Consider the following 19,812-nt stretch of genomic DNA (forward strand, 5'->3'; position numbering starts at 1 on the left):
GGTTGTAGTCTCCGAGTGGCTGTGACCCGGTCCGTGCCCAGGGTGTCAAGCTCAGTGTGTGGCAGTCCTTACTGATGTTACTAAAGTTCTTTATGTCGACTACGCCACCCGTTGAATTGCGGTCACTTCGGCCGCCGCTGCAGCAGGGTCCGCTGAGGCTGATGGTGTTTGTGCAGCTTAGGTAGTATAACCCCCAACGGGAGGGGTATAGCCTCAGGGGGTCAGGTGCAGAGGATGGTGGTTGTGGAAGTGCAGGGATGATGGTAATGAGAGTCAGAGTCGGGTTGTGCAGTTCAGGGTTCTTTACTTACTGCTGTTCTTGTACTGGTCACTCCGGCCTTGAGTGACCACCCGAGCCGTGCTGCGTCCACCAGGTCCTGGACTCGGCCAACCCCCAGGTGATTCTGGAGCGTGGTCCTGAGCTCCCTTTCTGTCCTGTCCTCGTCTCTGGCCTTCCCCACCAGGGATCCACCTATGTCCGGCTCCCTCGGGCCTCTTGTTGGCGAACCCTTGCCTCTGGGTTCCCTGACCCTATGCGTGGTCTGCCTTCCGGGTGGATTTGGTGGGTGGCCGTGGCAGATGCTGCCCACGGCCTCCGGTCTCTGGCTGAGGTATGCTGTAGCCCCCACCAGTTTGGGATCCGGTACCCTGTTGCCAACTCTTCACCCTGTGGTTGTATTTGGGCTCTCAGAGTTCCTTCTTTCTCCCCCTCTGGGTCTTTCAAACTTCTCTCTCACTCTGGGCCTGGGGCTGCTCTGCTCCTCTGCTTTCTTCCACTGCTCTGCAAAGTCTTCACTACAACAGGCTGACTTCTCACAGACTGACTGACTGACTGACCCTGATCTAAGATGGTTCCCACCTTATATACTCCCTCTATGTGTGAGCTCAGGTGACCAGCACCCAATGAGCTCCTAGCACTACCCAGACTGCTCCCCCTATCTGCCCCTACACTACTGGGATGTACCACCCCCCTCCCACTCCAGCCAAGGACAGACTCGGTCGTACCTGCACATTTCTAAGTGGGAGTACCGTTGGTCTGCCCTCCGGAAATGGGATGTGTGTAGTGCATGCAGCCTTCTGAGCTCAGTTCCACACGCCATCCTTACCCGGGAGTGGAATACCACACCTCTGGGTTGAGGTGCAATACCCCTGTAGCAGCCGAATCCTCAGGGTGCTACATTCCCCCCTGGTAAATCACAGCACGTCCTCGGGCTGTAAGATATAAACATCCACAAACATACATTTTTTTCATAAAACATAAACATAGAAAACATATAAAACATCATCAACAGCAATAAACTTTTCATATAAACATTCTTGTTTCTGGTTCCTCCGATCACGGTGCAACTTGTGACCGGGTAAAGTGCTACAGTCTCTTGAAGAAAACAGTTTCCTATAAAACCGGTAGGGGGCGCTTTAGGAAGCGCAACTATATACAAGGGGATATGGCCGCTCTCAGTCCTCGGCCAGGTATTAGGGAGGAATGACCGCTCTCAGTCCTCGGTCAGTGGGAATAGGGACACACGGGGTTAACAGTTCACTCTTGGCTGGTCCCAACGGGGACTATATTAGCAGCAACAGTTTTTGGTACCCTTACGGGTAACTATATACAGTCTCTTCACTACCGTACTCAACGACGGCGTCCTCCTGCTCTTTCTTGTTGGTTGGTTTCAGTTTCAGACCCGTCCGGGCCCTCTTGCTCCTCCTCACACCGCAGCTCCTCCTCCGTCAGGCGATGCACATGGAGGGCGTAGGGTCCTTTGGCACACTTGTGCCGGGTGAAGGTGACCTCGTCCCCTAAATACAGGTCACGACCTCTGTGTCCCTCCGGTAGGTGGGACTCAACGTCTCTCCTGGTCACGAAGACGTCGCCTGGGGTGCGGTGATCCCTGATGAAACCCCACCCATGCTGCATGTTGAATTTTATCACAGTCCCGGTGGAAGGGGGACCATGAGCTGCACGGGGATTCCTCCTGGTCCGGCTCTTCTGCTCCGCGCTCCTTATCTGCGCTTGTTGTTCCCGGACCCGCCTCTCTCTCCGCTCCCTCTCAAAGACCTCGAGCTGCTGGCGGCAGCACTCTGCACGCTCCGCTGCGGCTGCCCGAGTCTCCTGAGTGAACCCCATGAGGTCTTCTCCGGTGGGATCCCACTCAAACTGGGTCTCTTCTAGCGGGGGCGAGATCCTCTTCATGGGCTTTGGAGCCGGGATCAGGGGTTCGCACATGGCCCTTGCTTTTTGCAGCTCCAGCTGGATGTATTCCTGGGGCCATACGAAGGGCTGCCCATCCGGGCACGTATGCTGGGCGAACAGGTCCTCACCCAGGTGCGGCACTCTAGAGGTTGAGGGCGCGTTGATGGTAGCTGCGCCCGGGTCGACCAGGCCTTGCGACCAGGCTTGGGGCACCTTAAAGGCAAAGGGCACCGTAAGAACGGCGGCGCCCGTGGTTACTCGGTCCTGCGACCAGGCTGGTGGCTCCGCGGAGGTAGGGGGCGCTGTTGGAATTGCGGCGCCCGGGGGTACTAGACCTTGCGACCAGGCCGGTGGTATTTCCTGCTTGGCCACGCTCGAGGTCGAGGCGTGTGACGTCACAGGGGTCGCGGCCGCGGTTTCCGTTTGAGGCCTAGTCTGCGGCGGTGACGTTGCAGCGACGGGCACGGCAGGGGGAACTTCGGGCTCTGCGACGGGGAGCTGGGGCAGGCACGCGGTTTCCCAGCTCGGGGTAGTGACGTCCCCTTTACCTGCCTCCATTCGTTCGGCTCCCTTCTCGGCGCCGTCTCCGGCCTTCAGTCCTCCTGCGCCATCCTCAGAGGCGGTCTGTCTCCTCGTCTCGGGTGGCGTGCTCCGCTGACGAGTCTCGGTCTGCTGGGCCATCTCTCGGCTCCACTCCGCCAACGTCTCTCGCTGTACCCGGGCCATCCTCCGTGCGAGGCCCTCCAGCGCAGTCTGTGCACACTCCCGGTCTCGGGGGAGCTGTGCAAGGATCTCCAGCAGGCCTTCTGGAGTGGCGACCTGCAACAGGCTCCTGACCACTGGGTCGGTGCTGCCTGGAGTGGCGGCCCGCATCAGGCTCCTGACCGCTGGGTCGGTGCTGCCTGGCTCTCCCTCCATCTCCGGGTGGGCTCTCTCTGGACTCTCTTCCAGACGTCTTGTCTCCGGGTGCGCTCTCTCCAGACTCCTCCAGGCGACACCCATCTTTGTTCTCTTCTTCTGTCTCCGCCCACATCGAGGGTGGTCCCGGGGCAACTTGGTGCTTGTCAGTTCCAGGGGCAGTTCTCTCACGCTGATGGACACTTCCAGCATCACAGTCTCTGTTGGTGGGCGCGGTTTCCGCTTTTGGCGCCATTCTTCGACCTGGCCCACGATGGGAGGTGGCCTCTTGCCACCCTCTGGCACGCCCATAATGGCGTCCGCTCTTCCAAGGCGGGAAATCTTCAGAAATGGCGGGAATCGTCTCCCAGTGGCGGGAAACTCCATGGATGGCGGGAAAAAGCTGCAAATGGCGGACAACCGGCGGGAAACGACCTGTGATGGGGCCCGATGGCGGGGACCCTCCGGAACCGGCAGGAGACTTCTTTTTGAGGTAACGGTGAACTTTTCTTCAGGCACGCAGTACCCGGTTGTTGCGGGCACGTTATCCTGCCGACTACGCCAAAGTTGACGCGCCCCTGGGCCAGTGTTGTTTGGGGGATACCCGGAGCCGGATCAGATGGGGGTTGTAGTCTCCGAGTGGCTGTGACCCGGTCCGTGCCCAGGGTGTCAAACTCAGTGTGTGGCAGTCCTTATGATGTTACTAGATGTTCTTTTGTGTCGACTACGCCACCCGTTGAATTGCGGTCAGTACGGCCGCCGCTGCAGCAGGGTCCGCTGAGGCTGGTGGTGTATGTGCAGCTCAGGTAGTATAACCCCCAACGGGAGGGGTATAGCCTCAGGGGGTCAGGTGCAGAGGATGGTGGTTGTGGAAGTGCAGGGAAGATGGTAATGAGAGTCAGAGTCGGGTTGTGCAGTTCAGGGTTCTTTACTTACTGCTGTTCTTGTACTGGTCACTCCGGCCTTGAGTGACCACCCGAGCCGTGCTGCGTCCACCAGGTCCTGGACTCGGCCAATCCCCAAGTAGTTCTGGAGCGTGGTTCTGAGCTCCCTTTCTGTCCTGTCCTCGTCTCTGGCCTTCCCCACCAGGGATCCACCTATGTCCGGCTCCCTCGGGCCTCTTGTTGGCGAACCCTTGCCTCTGGGTTCCCTGACCCTATGCGTGGTCTGCCTTCCGGGTGGATTTGGTGGGTGGCCGTGGCAGATGCTGCCCACGGCCTCCGGTCTCTGGCTGAGGTATGCTGTAGCCCCCACCAGTTTGGGATCCGGTACCCTGTTGCCAACTCTTCACCCTGTGGTTGTATTTGGGCTCTCAGAGTTCCTTCTTTCTCCCCCTCTGGGTCTTTCAAACTCCTCTCTCACTCTGGGCCTGGGGCTGCTCTGCTCCTCTGCTTTCTTCCACTGCTCTGCAAAGTCTTCACTACAACAGGCTGACTTCTCACAGACTGACTGACTGACTGACCCTGATCTAAGATGGTTCCCACCTTATATACTCCCTCTATGTGTGAGCTCAGGTGACCAGCACCCAATGAGCTCCTAGCACTACTCAGACTGCTCCCCCTATCTGCCCCTACACTACTGAGATGTACCACCCCCCTCCCACTCCAGCCAAGGACAGACTCGGTCGTACCTGCACATTTCTAAGTGGGAGTACCGTTGGTCTGCCCTCCGGAAATGGGATGTGTGTAGTGCATGCAGCCTTCTGAGCTCAGTTCCACACTCCATCCTTACCCGGGAGTGGAATACCACACCTCTGGGTTGAGGTGCAATACCCCTGTAGCAGCCGAATCCTCAGGGTGCTACATATACTGTCAGTTTGGCATTGCCTTTAATTACTGTAAAGTGAAAACATCAACAAGGAAGAAGAGGAGGTGGAGGAGGAAGAGGCGGCGGAGGAGGAAGAGGTGGAGGAAGAGGAGGCGGAGGAGGAAGAGGAGGCGGAGGAGGAAGAGGTGGAGGAAGAGGAGGCGGAGGAGGAAGAGGCAGAGGAGGAGGCGGAGGAGGAAGAGGAGGCGGAAAAGGAGGCGGAGGAGGAAGAGGAGGAGGAAGAGGAGGCGGAGGAAGAGGAGGCGGAGGAGGAAGAGGAGGAGGAAAAGGAGGCGGAGGAGGAAGAGGAGGTGGAGGAGGAGGAAGAGGAGGCGGAGGAGGAAGAGGAGGTGGAGGAGGAAGAGGCGAAGGAGGAGGAAGAGGAGGAAGAGGAGTGATTTAATTTTCCCAAGGGGCCACATGAGAGGCTGTGACTGTTGTGGAGGCCAAACCAATAGGCTGAAATTATTTCTGCTGAATATTATCATATTATTATTTTTTATTAATTTTGTTGCTTATTATTAAGCAGATCAAAAATGTTAGTTTATAAGAACTAGTAAGTAATCTGCTCCAGTTACTCAGCTCTGGTACTATGATCAACAGCTCCCCCAAAAACAGTATAATATGCTCACAGCCCCCACACAGTATGACCCCCACACAGTATGACCCCCACACAGGCCACAAACACATAATGATGGCCACTGCTTCCAGCCCTTCTGCGGTCCCACTCCGCCGGCCACAGTTTGCCCAGGTCTGCTCCAGGACTTTACTAGTGGAAAATCAGGGGCCACTTTATCTTCACATACATTGAAATATCACGTGCACTTTTAGTCATTTCTTTTTTTCTTTAATGAAGTTCTATTCCTTTTTTTTCCCATTCGCACAAAGCAAGCAGAGATCTTATCAACATAGGAGCTCCCAGAGATCAGAATTGACAATTAGTAGGTTAGACACTCTCAGCCTGACACTCTGCACCGTCTACTTTACTTACAATATCCCTTTAGCTAATGGTGACACACTGTATAAAAGCAGCTTGGGAGATCAGCGGTGCCTCTGGCTTTATGAGACGCTTGTAGATAAATCTTGTGAATGATTTTATGGGAGTTTATTGTGATATCAGCTTTCCATGGGGCCTTGAATGGCACATACTTATGTAATGTACACTGCTACTCACCATTATTGGTACGCCTTCATTTTTTTCAGAGACTGTATAATATCTTCAGAAATAAATGGAAATGCACCAAAGTTATATCCTCAGGATTTTTTTACTTTTACCAAAGTAATACAACAATAAAACATTGTTTATCAACTTTCATGTTGCAATTTCAAAGAGAAAACAGAATAAACAGCATGTGCAGCAATAAAGGCCCCTAATTAATACTTGGTTGCCCACCCTAATTAATACTTGGTTGCCCCCCTAATTAATACTTGGTTGCCCCCCTAATTAATACTTGGTTGCCCCCTAATTAATACTTGGTTGCCCCCCTAATTAATACTTGGCTGCCCCCCTAATTAATACTTGGTTGCCCCCTAATTAATACTTGGTTGCCCACCCTTTGGCATTGCTGACGGCCTCCACATGTTTCTTGTAGCAGTCTATAAGCTTCTTGCTCTTCTCAGCTGGAGTTTTCTCCCATCATCCTTTGCAGTTTGTTCAGGCTCTTGAAAGTTTGCAGGTTCTTTTTCCCAATGGCAGATTTCTGCTCACCCCAAAGATTTTCAATGGGATTGAGGTCAGGACTCATTGTGGCCATTTTAAAACAGTCCATTTTTCTTTTTCAACCATTCCTGTGTACTTTTGGATGTGTGCTTTGGGTCATTGTCTTGCGGGAGGACCCATGATCTTCGACTCAAACCACGTTTTCTTACACTGGGTAGGACATTTTGCTCTAAAATCTCTTGATAATTCTCAGATTTCATGATTCCTATGATCAAGGCCTCCATTACCTGTTGCAACCCCACAGCATTATGGATCCTTCACCATGCTTAACTGTTGGTAAGGTGTTCTTTTCCTTATAAGCTTCATTGCGTCATCTATAAACAAACTGTTGCTTTGCATTGCCAAAAAGCTCTATTTTTGTTTCATCTGTCCACAGAACATTTTCTCAGAAGGATTTTGGTTTGTTAAGGTACTTTTCGGCAAAGATCAGTCGTTCCTTTTTATGTCTTTTCTTCAGCAATGGTTTCTTCATTGGCCTTCGCCCATAAAACACTGGTTTAGTGTGCGGCGTATGGTACTTGTTGAAACCATGACACCAGACTGTTCCACGTTGGCCTTTAGGTCTTTGGATGTTTGACGTGGTGTTTTTTTCCACCATTCGAACCAACCTTCGAAGACCTCTCGTCAGTTTTTCTCTTTCCCCCACGTCCAGGGAGGTTCTTGACGGTTCCATGCTTGGCAAATTTCTTAATAACATTGTGCACTGTTGAAACTGGGATACCAAGGTCTTTGGAGATGGCCTTATACCCTTCGGAAGTCTTGTGTTTGCTAATAATAGCAGTTCTGATGTCCTCAGACAGCTCCTTTGTCTTCACCATTGTGACAAAGGAACAGGACCTACCATGTGGCTTTTTAAAACACTGAAGTCATCATTCATTGGCTAATTCATGTCACATGGGCACCGTCAATTTATCACAGGTAAATCTCTTTTGTGATTTATCACAGGAGAGTCAAAATGTGTTTCCATACTAAATTAATGTGAAGGAGCCAATACCAGTGACAGCAGCTTTAGGGTTTTCTATTTTTCCCTCCCATTGTTTTTGGTTTTAAATTATTGTTTCTCATTTGCTCTTTTGTATTTAACACGAGTCTCTAAACAAAAAACTGTTTCACTGGATTCATTTTTTTCAGTAGATATTCCACATTATGTACTTACACTTCATGGGGCCAATAACGATGAGTAGGACTGTAGCAAACACGTCTTCTCTTCTATATGTGTCAGTCTTTACTGTAGTTTTTTTTTATGGTATTCATGAACCAGGAGGCTCAGGATAACTTTTCCTAACAATGGGGGACATGAGTTTATAGACTTGAGGGAGGATGCAAACAATTAATCCAAGAAGTTGGGTATATTTATCTACTTATTATCTGTAACTTATGGGGGCTCCATGTGGGTTGTGGGGGGTTCCTCAATGTAAATATCTGCATGCGTGCATCTCGCTGTGTGTTTTCTGTCATGTCACGCGCGCCATGACTTTCATGCATGTCACTTCAGGATATCGCTCCTTGTCCCCCCCATAAATCGTGGCCTCTTTGTGAACCGCGTGTGGAATTTCATGTGCTCGGCTCCCGGACTCCTTTGAAATCCTCACAGACATTTTTGGCCGCAGAGACCTTGTCACACAGATAGAGGAGGGAGCACTTTGGGGCGCAGAGACGTCCGGAGGTTGCTGCGGCCGGTACGTTCATGTGATCCGCAGAGGAAACAATGACGACACATGAGGAAAGCGATACATTTATGTACAATGTAACCAGTAAACATACAGACAGATGCACCGCCAGTAACGATGTACGCAGCCTCTTTCTGCGTCAACACTTCCGTAACCAATTCATCTGGAAAGAAAAACGAGGCGAATTTACAAACTCTTAATTAAAGATCTCCTATCGTTTTGTGTCTTCAGCTCCAATGCAGACTAATGTGTCTCCATGGTGACAGGCTTTAGGCAAATTCTGCAGTCAAGCATGACTCCATCTTTCTCCACTACTTTATATCTTATGATTCAAGACTAACAGATCAGATTCTGACCACACAGGAGACGTTTGTAGTCTGTAACCATGGAGACGGGGGAAGACGAGAGAAGAGACCACCATAAAATCAATCCAGATCCAACGACTCCAGAGTCTCATGGAGCGTTCAGTACGACACGTGATGTCACTTCCTGTCTGCATTGTGGCTGCGTGATGTCACTTCCTGTCTGCATTGTGGTTGTGTGATGTCACTTCCTTTCTCTCCTCCGTAATCAGGAGGCGACAGACCATTCTGATAACGCAATCTAATAATAGAAAGGATACAAAACGTTCATTAATAGTTAAACAGTTAGAGTTCTAAATACTTTACATATTAGCCTAAAATATAATTCACACCATAGAAATTACTACTGCATCTAAAGTTTCTGCTACAACCATGAATCTACACAAAAAGTAACATGAAGACATGTACTCACAGAATAGTGAGTGCAGCTCTGGAGTATAATACAGGAGGTAACTCAGGATCAGTAATGTAATGTATGTACACAGTGACTGCACCAGCAGAATAGTGAGTGCAGCTCTGGAGTATAATACAGGATGTAACTCATGATCAGTAATGTAATGTATGTATACAGTGACTGCACCAGCAGAATAGTGAGTGCTGCTCTGGAGTATAATACAGGAGGTAACTCAGGATCAGTAATGTAATGTATGTACACAGTGACTGCACCAGCAGAATAGTGAGTGCAGCTCTGGAGTATAATACAGGATGTAACTCATGATCAGTAATGTAATGTATGTACACAGTGACTGCACCAGCAGAATAGTGAGTGCAGCTCTGGAGTATAATACAGAATGTAACTCAGGATCAGTAATGTAATGTATGTACACAGTGACTGCACCAGCAGAATAGTGAGAGCAGCTCTGGAGTATAATACAGGATATAACTCAGGATCAGTAATGTAATGTATGTACACAGTGACTGCACCAGCAGAATAGTGAGTGCAGCTCTGGAGTATAATACAGGAGGTAACTCAGGATCAGTAATGTAATGTATGTACACAGTGACTGCACCAGCAGAATAGTGAGTGCAGCTCTGGAGTATAATACAGGAGGTAACTCAGGATCAGTAATGTAATGTATGTACACAGTGACTGCACCAGCAGAATAGTGAGTGCAGCTCTGGAGTATAATACAGGATGTAACTCAGGATCAGTAATGTAATGTATGTACACAGTGACTGCACCAGCAGAATAGTGAGTGCAGCTCTGGAGTATAATACAGGATATAACTCAGGATCAGTAATGTAATGTATGTACACAGTGACTGCACCAGCAGAATAGTGAGAGCAGCTCTGGAGTATAATACAGGAGGTAACTCAGGATCAGTAATGTAATGTGTGTACACAGTGACTGCACCAGCAGAATCGTGAGTGCAGCTCTGGAGTATAATACAGGAGGTAACTCAGGATCAGTAATGTAATGTATGCACACAGTGACTGCACCAGCAGAATAGTGAGTGCAGCTCTGGAGTATAATACAGGAGGTAACTCAGGATCAGTAATGTAATGTATGTACACAGTGACTGCACCAGCAGAATAGTGAGTGCAGCTCTGGAGTATAATACAGGAGGTAACTCAGGATCAGTAATGTAATGTATGCACACAGTGACTGCACCAGCAGAATAGTGAGTGCAGCTCTGGAGGATAATACAGGATGTAACTCAGGATCAGTAATGTAATGTATGTACACAGTGACTGCACCAGCAGAATAGTGAGTGCAGCTCTGGAGTATAATACAGGATGTAACTCAGGATCAGTAATGTAATGTATGTACACAGTGACTGCAGCAGCAGAATAGTGAGTGCAGCTCTGGAGTATAATACAGGATGTAACTCAGGATCAGTAATGTAATGTATGTACACAGTGACTGCACCAGCAGAATAGTGAGTGCAGCTCTGGAGTATAATACAGGATGTAACTCAGGATCAGTAATGTAATGTATGCACACAGTGACTGCACCAGCAGAATAGTGAGGGCAGCTCTGGAGCATAATACAGGAGGTAACTCAGGATCAGTAATGTAATGTATGTACACAGTGACTGCACCAGCAGAATAGTGAGTGCAGCTCTGGAGTATAATACAGGATGTAACTCAGTATCAGTAATGTAATGTATGTACACAGTGACTGCACCAGCAGAATAGTGAGTGCAGCTCTGGAATATAATACAGGAGGTAACTCAGGATCAGTAATGTAATGTTTGTACACCGTGACTGCATCAGCAGAATAGTGAGTGCAGCTCTGGAGTATAATACAGGATGTAACTCAGGATCAGTAATGTAATGTATGTGCACAGTCACTGCACCAGCAGAATAGTGAGTGCAGCTCTGGAGTATAATACAGGATATAACTCAGGATCAGTAATGTAATGTATGTACACAGTGACTGCACCAGCAGAATAGTGAGTGCAGCTCTGGAGTATAATACATGAGGTAACTCAGGATCAGTAATGTAATGTATGTACACAGTAACTGCACCAGCAGAATAGTGAGTGCAGCTCTGGAGTATAATACAGGAGGTAACTCAGGATCAGTAATGTAATGTATGTACATAGTGGCAGTGTAATTAATTATGTAAACTGTTTGATGGAGTCAAATGTCACAGTTTTTATCAGTATAAATCCTATTCCTGTAGCAGGCAGTCATACTTGCTTTAACTGTAAACACTTCTCCATTATTGTCTCAAAACATAAAGTTTCTATAATGACACATATAATATCATACATACAAATAACAATACAATTGTTGCAATTTTTCACACATGACTATTCTGATCCTGGACAATTTGCCGGGCTCTTGGTTTATATGAACATGGATTTTGATACTTCAATAAAATGAAGATAATAAAATCTTAACTTTCAGCTATTCAGAACCTGATCAGTCACAGATTTATGGGTTTTCTTAAAAGGGTTTTCTGATCTTCTTTCTTGAGGAGCACAGTGCTTTTCTGACTCCTGGTTTCTGCTTGACAAGGCAATGAGCTCCTGATGAGTAACCGTTTGCACCAGTCGCATGGTCGGCAGTGCCGCTGTTCTATTCTGAACTGTGCACTTTCTCATGCTGCAAGCAGAGGCAACTTTACCTTTGTAATACCGTATATAGGAAACCTAAGGGCACTGAAGCTGGTCGCATCCAGTAATGGAGAAACCAGGGGGCACTGAAGCTGGTCGCATCCAGTAATGGAGAAACCAGGGGGCACTGAAGCTGGTCGCATCCAGTAATGGAGAAACCAGGGGGCACTGAAGCTGGTCGCATCCAGTAATAGAGAAACCAGGGGGCACTGAAGCTGGTCGCATCCAGTAATGGAGAAACCAGGGGGCACTGAAGTTGGTCGCATCCAGTAATGGAGAAACCAGGGGGCACTGAAGCTGGTCGCATCCAGTAATAGAGAAACCAGGTGGCACTGAAGCTGGTCGCATCCAGTAATGGAGAAACCAGGGGGCACTGAAGTTGGTCGCATCCAGTAATGGAGAAACCAGGTGGCACTGAAGCTGGTCGCATCCAGTAATGGAGAAACCAGGCGGCACTGAAGCTGGTCGCATCCAGTAATAGAGAAACCAGGTGGCACTGAAGCTGGTCGCATCCAGTAATAGAGAAACCAGGTGGCACTGAAGCTGGTCACATCCAGTAATGGAGAAACCAGGGGGCACTGAAGCTGGTCGCATCCAGTAATGAAGAAACCAGGAGGCACTGAAGCTGGTCGCATCCAGTAATGGAGAAACCAGGGGGCACTGAAGTTGGTCACATCCAGTAATGGAGAAACCAGGGGGCACTGAAGCTGGTCGCATCCAGTAATAGAGAAACCAGGTGGCACTGAAGCTGGTCGCATCCAGTAATGGAGAAACCAGGGGGCACTGAAGTTGGTCGCATCCAGTAATGGAGAAACCAGGTGGCACTGAAGCTGGTCGCATCCAGTAATGGAGAAACCAGGCGGCACTGAAGCTGGTCGCATCCAGTAATGGAGAAACCAGGTGGCACTGAAGCTGGTCGCATCCAGTAATAGAGAAACCAGGTGGCACTGAAGCTGGTCGCATCCAGTAATGGAGAAACCAGGGGGCACTGAAGTTGGTCGCATCCAGTAATGGAGAAACCAGGTGGCACTGAAGCTGGTCGCATCCAGTAATGGAGAAACCAGGCGGCACTGAAGCTGGTCGCATCCAGTAATAGAGAAACCAGGTGGCACTGAAGCTGGTCGCATCCAGTAATGGAGAAACCAGGTGGCACTGAAGTTGGTTGCATCCAGTAATAGAGAAACCAGGTGGCACTGAAGCTGGTCGCATCCAGTAATGGAGAAACCAGGTGGCACTGAAGTTGGTCGCATCCAGTAATGGAGAAACCGGGGGGCACTGAAGCTGGTCGCATCCAGTAATGGAGAAACCAGGGGGCACTGAAGTTGGTCGCATCCAGTAATGGAGAAACCAGGGGGTACTGAAGCTGGTCGCATCCAGTAATGGAGAAACCAGGGGGCACTGAAGCTGGTCGCATCCAGTAATGAAGAAACCAGGAGGCACTGAAGCTGGTCGCATCCAGTAATGGAGAAACCAGGCGGCACTGAAGCTGGTCGCATCCAGTAATAGAGAAACCAGGTGGCACTGAAGCTGGTCGCATCCAGTAATAGAGAAACCAGGTGGCACTGAAGCTGGTCGCATCCAGTAATGGAGAAACCAGGGGGCACTGAAGTTGGTCGCATCCAGTAATAGAGAAACCAGGTGGCACTGAAGCTGGTCGCATCCAGTAATGGAGAAACCAGGTGGCACTGAAGCTGGTCGCATCCAGTAATGGAGAAACCAGGCGGCACTGAAGCTGGTCGCATCCAGTAATAGAGAAACCGGGTGGCACTGAAGCTGGTCGCATCCAGTAATAGAGAAACCGGGTGGCACTGAAGCTGGTCGCATCCAGTAATGGAGAAACCAGGTGGCACTGAAGCCGGTCGCATCCAGTAATAGAGAAACCAGGTGGCACTGAAGCTGGTCGCATCCAGTAATGGAGAAACCAGGGGGCACTGAAGCTGGTCGCATCCAGTAATAGAGAAACCAGGTGGCACTGAAGCTGGTCGCATCCAGTAATGGAGAAACCAGGTGGCACTGAAGCTGGTCGCATCCAGTAATGGAGAAACCAGGTGGCACTGAAGCTGGTCGCATCCAGTAATGGAGAAACCAGGGGGCACTGAAGTTGGTCGCATCCAGTAATAGAGAAACCAGGTGGCACTGAAGCTGGTCGCATCCAGTAATGGAGAAACCAGGTGGCACTGAAGTTGGTCGCATCCAGTAATGGAGAAACCGGGAGGCACTGAAGCTGGTCGCATCCAGTAATGGAGAAACCAGGGGGCACTGAAGTTGGTCGCATCCAGTAATGGAGAAACCAGGGGGCACTGAAGCCGGTCGCATCCAGTAATGGAGAAACCAGGGGGCACTGAAGCTGGTCGCATCCAGTAATGGAGAAACCAGGGGGCACTGAAGTTGGTCGCATCCAGTAATGGAGAAACCAGGGGGCACTGAAGCTGGTCGCATCCAGTAATGGAGAAACCAGGGGGCACTGAAGCTGGTCGCATCCAGTAATGGAGAAACCAGGCGGCACTGAAGCTGGTCGCATCCAGTAATGGAGAAACCAGGGGGCACTGAAGCTGGTCGCATCCAGTAATGGAGAAACCAGGCGGCACTGAAGCTGGTCGCATCCAGTAATGGAGAAACCAGGGGGCACTGAAGCTGGTCGCATCCAGTAATGGAGAAACCAGGGGGCACTGAAGCTGGTCGCATCCAGTAATAGAGAAACCAGGGGGCACTGAAGCTGGTCGCATCCAGTAATGGAGAAACCAGGGGGCACTGAAGTTGGTCGCATCCAGTAATGGAGAAACCAGGGGGCACTGAAGCTGGTCGCATCCAGTAATGGAGAAACCAGGGGGCACTGAAGCCGGTCGCATCCAGTAATAAGGCCAGCTTCAGAGCAGTGTTAGCTATAGTAAACAGTTCTTACTCCCTGTTTAGGACATCGACTACCTCTGATAGACCGCAGTGGTGGTAAGTATCTAGATACCGAGCACTGCACGCTAGAATTCAAAATCCTCCATTGCTGAGAATAGAGTGGATTTTTAATAACAGGTAAGTTGGAAAGTTCATTGCTTTTGACGCGCCCCCTGGGGCCGTGGAGTACTCGGCGCCGTGCTGGTCGGTTCTTTTGGGATAGTCACGGTGGCGTGACCTGGTCCGTGGCCCTGGGTGGTCAATAAGAGAGGGGAATAAAATTTTGGGGATAAAGTTTTGTGACACCACCCGTGGTATGCGGCTATAGGTGGCCGCCGCTGCTGTTCAAATCCACTGGGGCTGTTGGTGACGCAGCAGAGATAGTTCAGCTTTCCACGGGTAGAGCTAGGCCTCAGGGCAGTTAAAGAGGTAGCTTTGTTGTTGGTGTAGTGCAAGGCAGGTGGCGCAGCAATTAAGTCAAGGACACAGCGGGGTGCAGTCTTCAAGTTTTTACTCACAGTTCTTATGATGTTCCAGGTTACAACTGCCAGCAGGTTATAACAGCCCACCGAGTCCTGTGTCCTCCGGGGAAGTGATCCAGCCAACTCTCAGATAACTCGGGTGCACTTGATCGGACCCCCTTCTTGTGCATCTTCCTGGGTCGTCTCCCCGCGCTGGCTCTCGCCCTCCGGCCCTGGGCCTCACACACAGTGTCCCGAGCCAGTGGCCGCGGGCCTTGTCGGGCGACGTCCTCTCTGTCCCCCTGGTCCTATATGGGCACCTTTTCTGTGAATGTGTGTGGTTTTGGCTACGGCACATGAAGATACCGCAGCCTCCGGTTTGCTAGCTGAGTCTTGCAGTCCTCCACTAGTCTGGGGCCGGTCCCCTACTGCAACCTGATCCCTTCTCCCGACTACGGTCGGCGTGAATTCGGGCGCACGGGTGGACTCCGCACTTCCCGTGCCCCTAGGATCCCTTCTCTGACTCCCTCGCTCCTCTTGTTCTCTCTCCTACTGGGCCCCCCTGACTGGGCCCTCACTCTGTCTGGACCCTACTCCCCAATGGTCCTCACTCACTGGGCGCTTCTAGATGTTTCTACCTGTCTTTTTATACTGTCTGTCATGTGACCCACGTCACTAACTGTCACTCTACGTGGTCTCCTCTACCTTCAGTCCTTCCTTGTGTGCTCCCCTAAACTACTTCCTCCACCCACCTCGTCTAACTAGTTCCCTCCTCCAGACAGGGACAGGGACTGTGCTCTCCCTCAGGAGCAATCTCGCCCTTCCCTACTGGAGTGAAGTGGTGTTGGATGTGGGTGTGTGGGTCCCGGGTAGTGCTCCTTCCTTACCCGAGAGTGGGGTACCACACCTCTGGCTGAGATGCAGTACCTCTGTGGCAACTGGACCTGCAGGGGCGCCACACTTTCATAAACACTTTGCAATTGAACCCGCTTACACAGATGAGACAACACTTTTAGGCTGTGTGCCCACTATGTGTTTTTTAAGCGTTTCCGCAGCGGCAATGCTGCTGCAGAAACGCTTAAAAAACGCTTGGTAGAAGGTCTGCCATGTTCCCCAATGATAATCCGCATGTGCTGTGCACATGCTGCGGAGATTTCCGCTGCGGATTATCATTGCGGGAAAATCCGCAGCACTACCAATTATATTGCGGAAGCGCTGCGTTTTCGCCGCCATTGACTTGCATTGGAACGCATGTAATCCGCATCACTGCATCTGCGGATACCATGCGTTTCAATTGTGCGGATGGTACCTCGGTGTGGAGGACTGGAGACTCTCCTCCGGACCTGGGTACCATAGAACCTGTAAAAAAAAAGAATAAAATAAAAAATATACATTATACTCACTTTCTGGTGGCCCCCAGTGTCCTCAGCGATACCTCCTGGCTCCCCGGCAGCTCGCGATGGTCTAAGAAGGACCTTCCATGATGTCATTTAGTCATGTGACGGGTCATGCGACTGCTGACATCGGCGGTCGTGTGACCCGTCACATGACTAAATTACGTCACCACAGGTCCTTTTAGTCTACCGCGAGCTGCTGGCAAGCCAGGACGCATCGGAGAAGGACACCGGGGACCATCAGAAGGTGAGTATAGATTTATTTTTTATTTTTTACCATTCTTTCGGTCACTCTATATATGCTGGTTGCCGGTTGCATGGATTTATACAGTGTGACCGAGTTGTCAAGCACTTTCCAAGTGATGCTAAAATCGCTTGTCAACCCGCATGCGGAAATGCATGTGAAGAACGCTTCACATCCGCATGTCCCTGGCAGGAAAAACGCATGTACAATCCGCATGTACAATCCGCATGTACAATCCGCATGTACAATCCGCATGTACAATCAGCATGCACAATCCCCATGCACAATCCGCATGCACAATCCGCATGCACAATCCCCATGCACAATCCGCATGTACAATCCGCATGTACAATCCGCATGTACAATCCGCATGCACAATCCCCATGCACAATCCGCATGTACAATCCGCATGCACAATCCGCATGCACAATCCGCATGTACAATCCGCATGTACAATCCGCATGCACAATCCGCATGTACAATCCGCATGTACAATCCGCATGTACAATCCGCATGTACAATCCGCATGCACAATCCGCATGTACAATCCGCATGTACAATCCGCATGTACAATCCCCATGTACAATCTCCATGTACAATCCGCATGTACAATCCGCATGTACAATCCGCATGCACAATCCGCATGTATAATCCGCATGCACAATCCGCATGCGTTTTTTTCTGCCAGGGAGATGCAGAAACGCTCAGGAAAAAATCCAGAGCATTTCTGCATCGTGGGCACACAGCCTAAAGCTCATTTTTACTGTTCACCCGTCTCACACAAGTCAATCATTCCATCCAGGTACTAATGCTTTTGTGGCATGAGGTTGAAAGACTTTAAATTGAGGATTTTCCCAGCTGAGAATTAGGGGTTGGATATTTTCTTTATTGCAAACTATGGAGAGCATGGATGGCGCTGATTTCAGAAGGCATCGGGAGTGGAATTACCAATACTAGAGAAGGTTGTCACATGCAGAAAGCCCCTTTAAGCGTGATATAAGTATCTGCCTTGTGTTTCCAGCAGCAAAAGACAATGCAGGAACAATACAAGAACCTTTCTATGTATGTGTCCATTTATCAACAAATTGGAAAGTCGCTAAACTGCAGACAACATGGCGGGAACAGAGCATGGCAGATGTCGCAGACTCACGTAGGATGAAATAGGAGACTCGATATGATATTTTCCACACAATGTTGCAATATACTGTATTTATCAGCAACTTTTGCAAGGATTTACTTTCTATACCAGTATCATCAGGATCTCACAAATCAATAACTGGCATTCAGAGCAAAAAGGGCACAAAATCCATAAAAGAAATTTAACTAGCTAGTGGGAGAAACGTAAAACTACAAAAAAAAATATAAATTCAAGATATCTCTCCCATCATGCATCACGTGCCCAAAATTTCCCCTGCTGAGTAATTCAATTTGCCAAGCGGACGAAAGAAAGGGAAATAATATACAGTCTAAGCACGGTCCTAAATACCTGAATACTACTCCCATATCAATGGATATAACTACTACAATACTGCCCCCTATGTACAACAATATAACTACTATAATACTGCCCCTATGTACAAGAATATAACTACTATAATACTGCCCCTATGTACAAGAATATAACTACTATAATGCTGCTCCTATGTACAAGAATATAACTACTATAATGCTGCTCCTATGTGCAAGAATATAAGTACTATAATACTACTCCTATATACAAGAATATAACTACTATAATACTGCGCCCTATGTACAAGAATATAACTACTATAATACTACTCCTATACACAAGAATGTAACTACTATAATACTGCTCCTATGTACAAGAATATAACTACTATAATACTGCTCTCTATGTGCAAGAATATAGCTACTATAATACTGCGCCCTATGTACAAGAATATAACTACTATAATACTACTCCTATACACAAGAATGTAACTACTATAATACTGCTCCTATATACAAGAATATAACTACTATAATACTGCCCCCTATATACAAGAATATAACTACTATAATACTGCCCCCTATGTACCAGAATATAACTACTATACTACTGCTCCTATGTACAAGAATATAACTACTATAATACTGCCCCTATGTACAAGAATATAACTACTATAATACAGCCCCCTATGTACAAGAATATAACTACTATAATACTGCTCCTATGTACAAGAATATAACTACTATAATACTGCTCCCTATGTACAAAGAATGTAACTACTATAATACTGCTCCTATGTACAAGAATATAACACCTATAATACTGCTCCTATGTACAAGAATATAACTACTATAATACTGCCCCCTATGTACAAGAATGTAACTACTATAATAATGCTCCCTATGTACAAAGAATGTAAGTACTATAATACTGCTCCTATGTACAAGAATATAACTACTCCAAAACTGCTCCTATGAACAAGAATATAACTACTATAATACTGCTCCTATCTACAAGAATATATCTACTATAATACTGCCCCTATGTACAAGAATATAACTACTATAATACTGCCCCTTTGTACAATAATATAGCTACTATAATACTGCCCCTTTGTGCAAGAGTATAACTACCACAATACTGCTCCTATGTACAAGAATATAACTACTATAACACTGCCCCCTATGTACAAGAATATAACTACTATAATACTGCCCCCTATGTACAAGAATAAAACTACCACAATACTGCTCCTATGTACAAGAATATAACTACTATAATACTGCCCCCTATGTTCAAGAATATAACTGCTATAATACTGCTCCTATGTACAAGAATATAACTAGTATAATACTGCCCCCTATGTACAAGAATATCACTACTATAATACTGCTCCTATGTACAAGAATATAATTACTATAATACTGCCCCCTATGTAACAGAATATAACTATTATAATATTACCCCCTATATACAACAATATACCTACTACAATACTGCTCCCCATGTGCAAAAATATAACTCCTATAATACTGCTCCTATGTACAAGAATATAACTCCTAAAATACTGTTCCTATGTACAAGAATATGACTGCTATAATACTGCCCCTATGTACAAGAATATAACTACTATAATACTGCCCCCTATGTACAAGAATATAGC

At 48.4% G+C, this 19,812-nt stretch overlaps 1 protein-coding gene and 1 long non-coding RNA gene across 2 annotated transcripts in view; both read right to left on the bottom strand.

Annotated features, from left to right (window-relative positions):
* Positions 1-19,812, bottom strand: part of LOC141171842 (uncharacterized) — a 168,167-nt gene that overhangs the window by 38,604 nt on the left and 109,751 nt on the right. The window lies entirely within an intron of this gene.
* LOC141172891 (uncharacterized) overlaps positions 6,361-19,812 on the bottom strand; it is a 94,374-nt gene continuing 80,922 nt past the window's right edge. Inside the window, exon 2 of the mRNA XM_073657512.1 lies at positions 6,361-8,887. Coding sequence (XP_073513613.1) covers positions 8,799-8,887 — 89 coding nt within the window. The 3' untranslated portion in view covers positions 6,361-8,798. The remainder of the gene's footprint in view (positions 8,888-19,812) is intronic.

This window comes from Phyllobates terribilis, unplaced genomic scaffold (assembly GCF_046119375.1).
Source record: "Phyllobates terribilis strain yellow unplaced genomic scaffold, ASM4611937v1 Scaffold_12__6_contigs__length_324123572, whole genome shotgun sequence".
Taxonomy (NCBI): Eukaryota; Metazoa; Chordata; class Amphibia; order Anura; family Dendrobatidae; genus Phyllobates; species Phyllobates terribilis.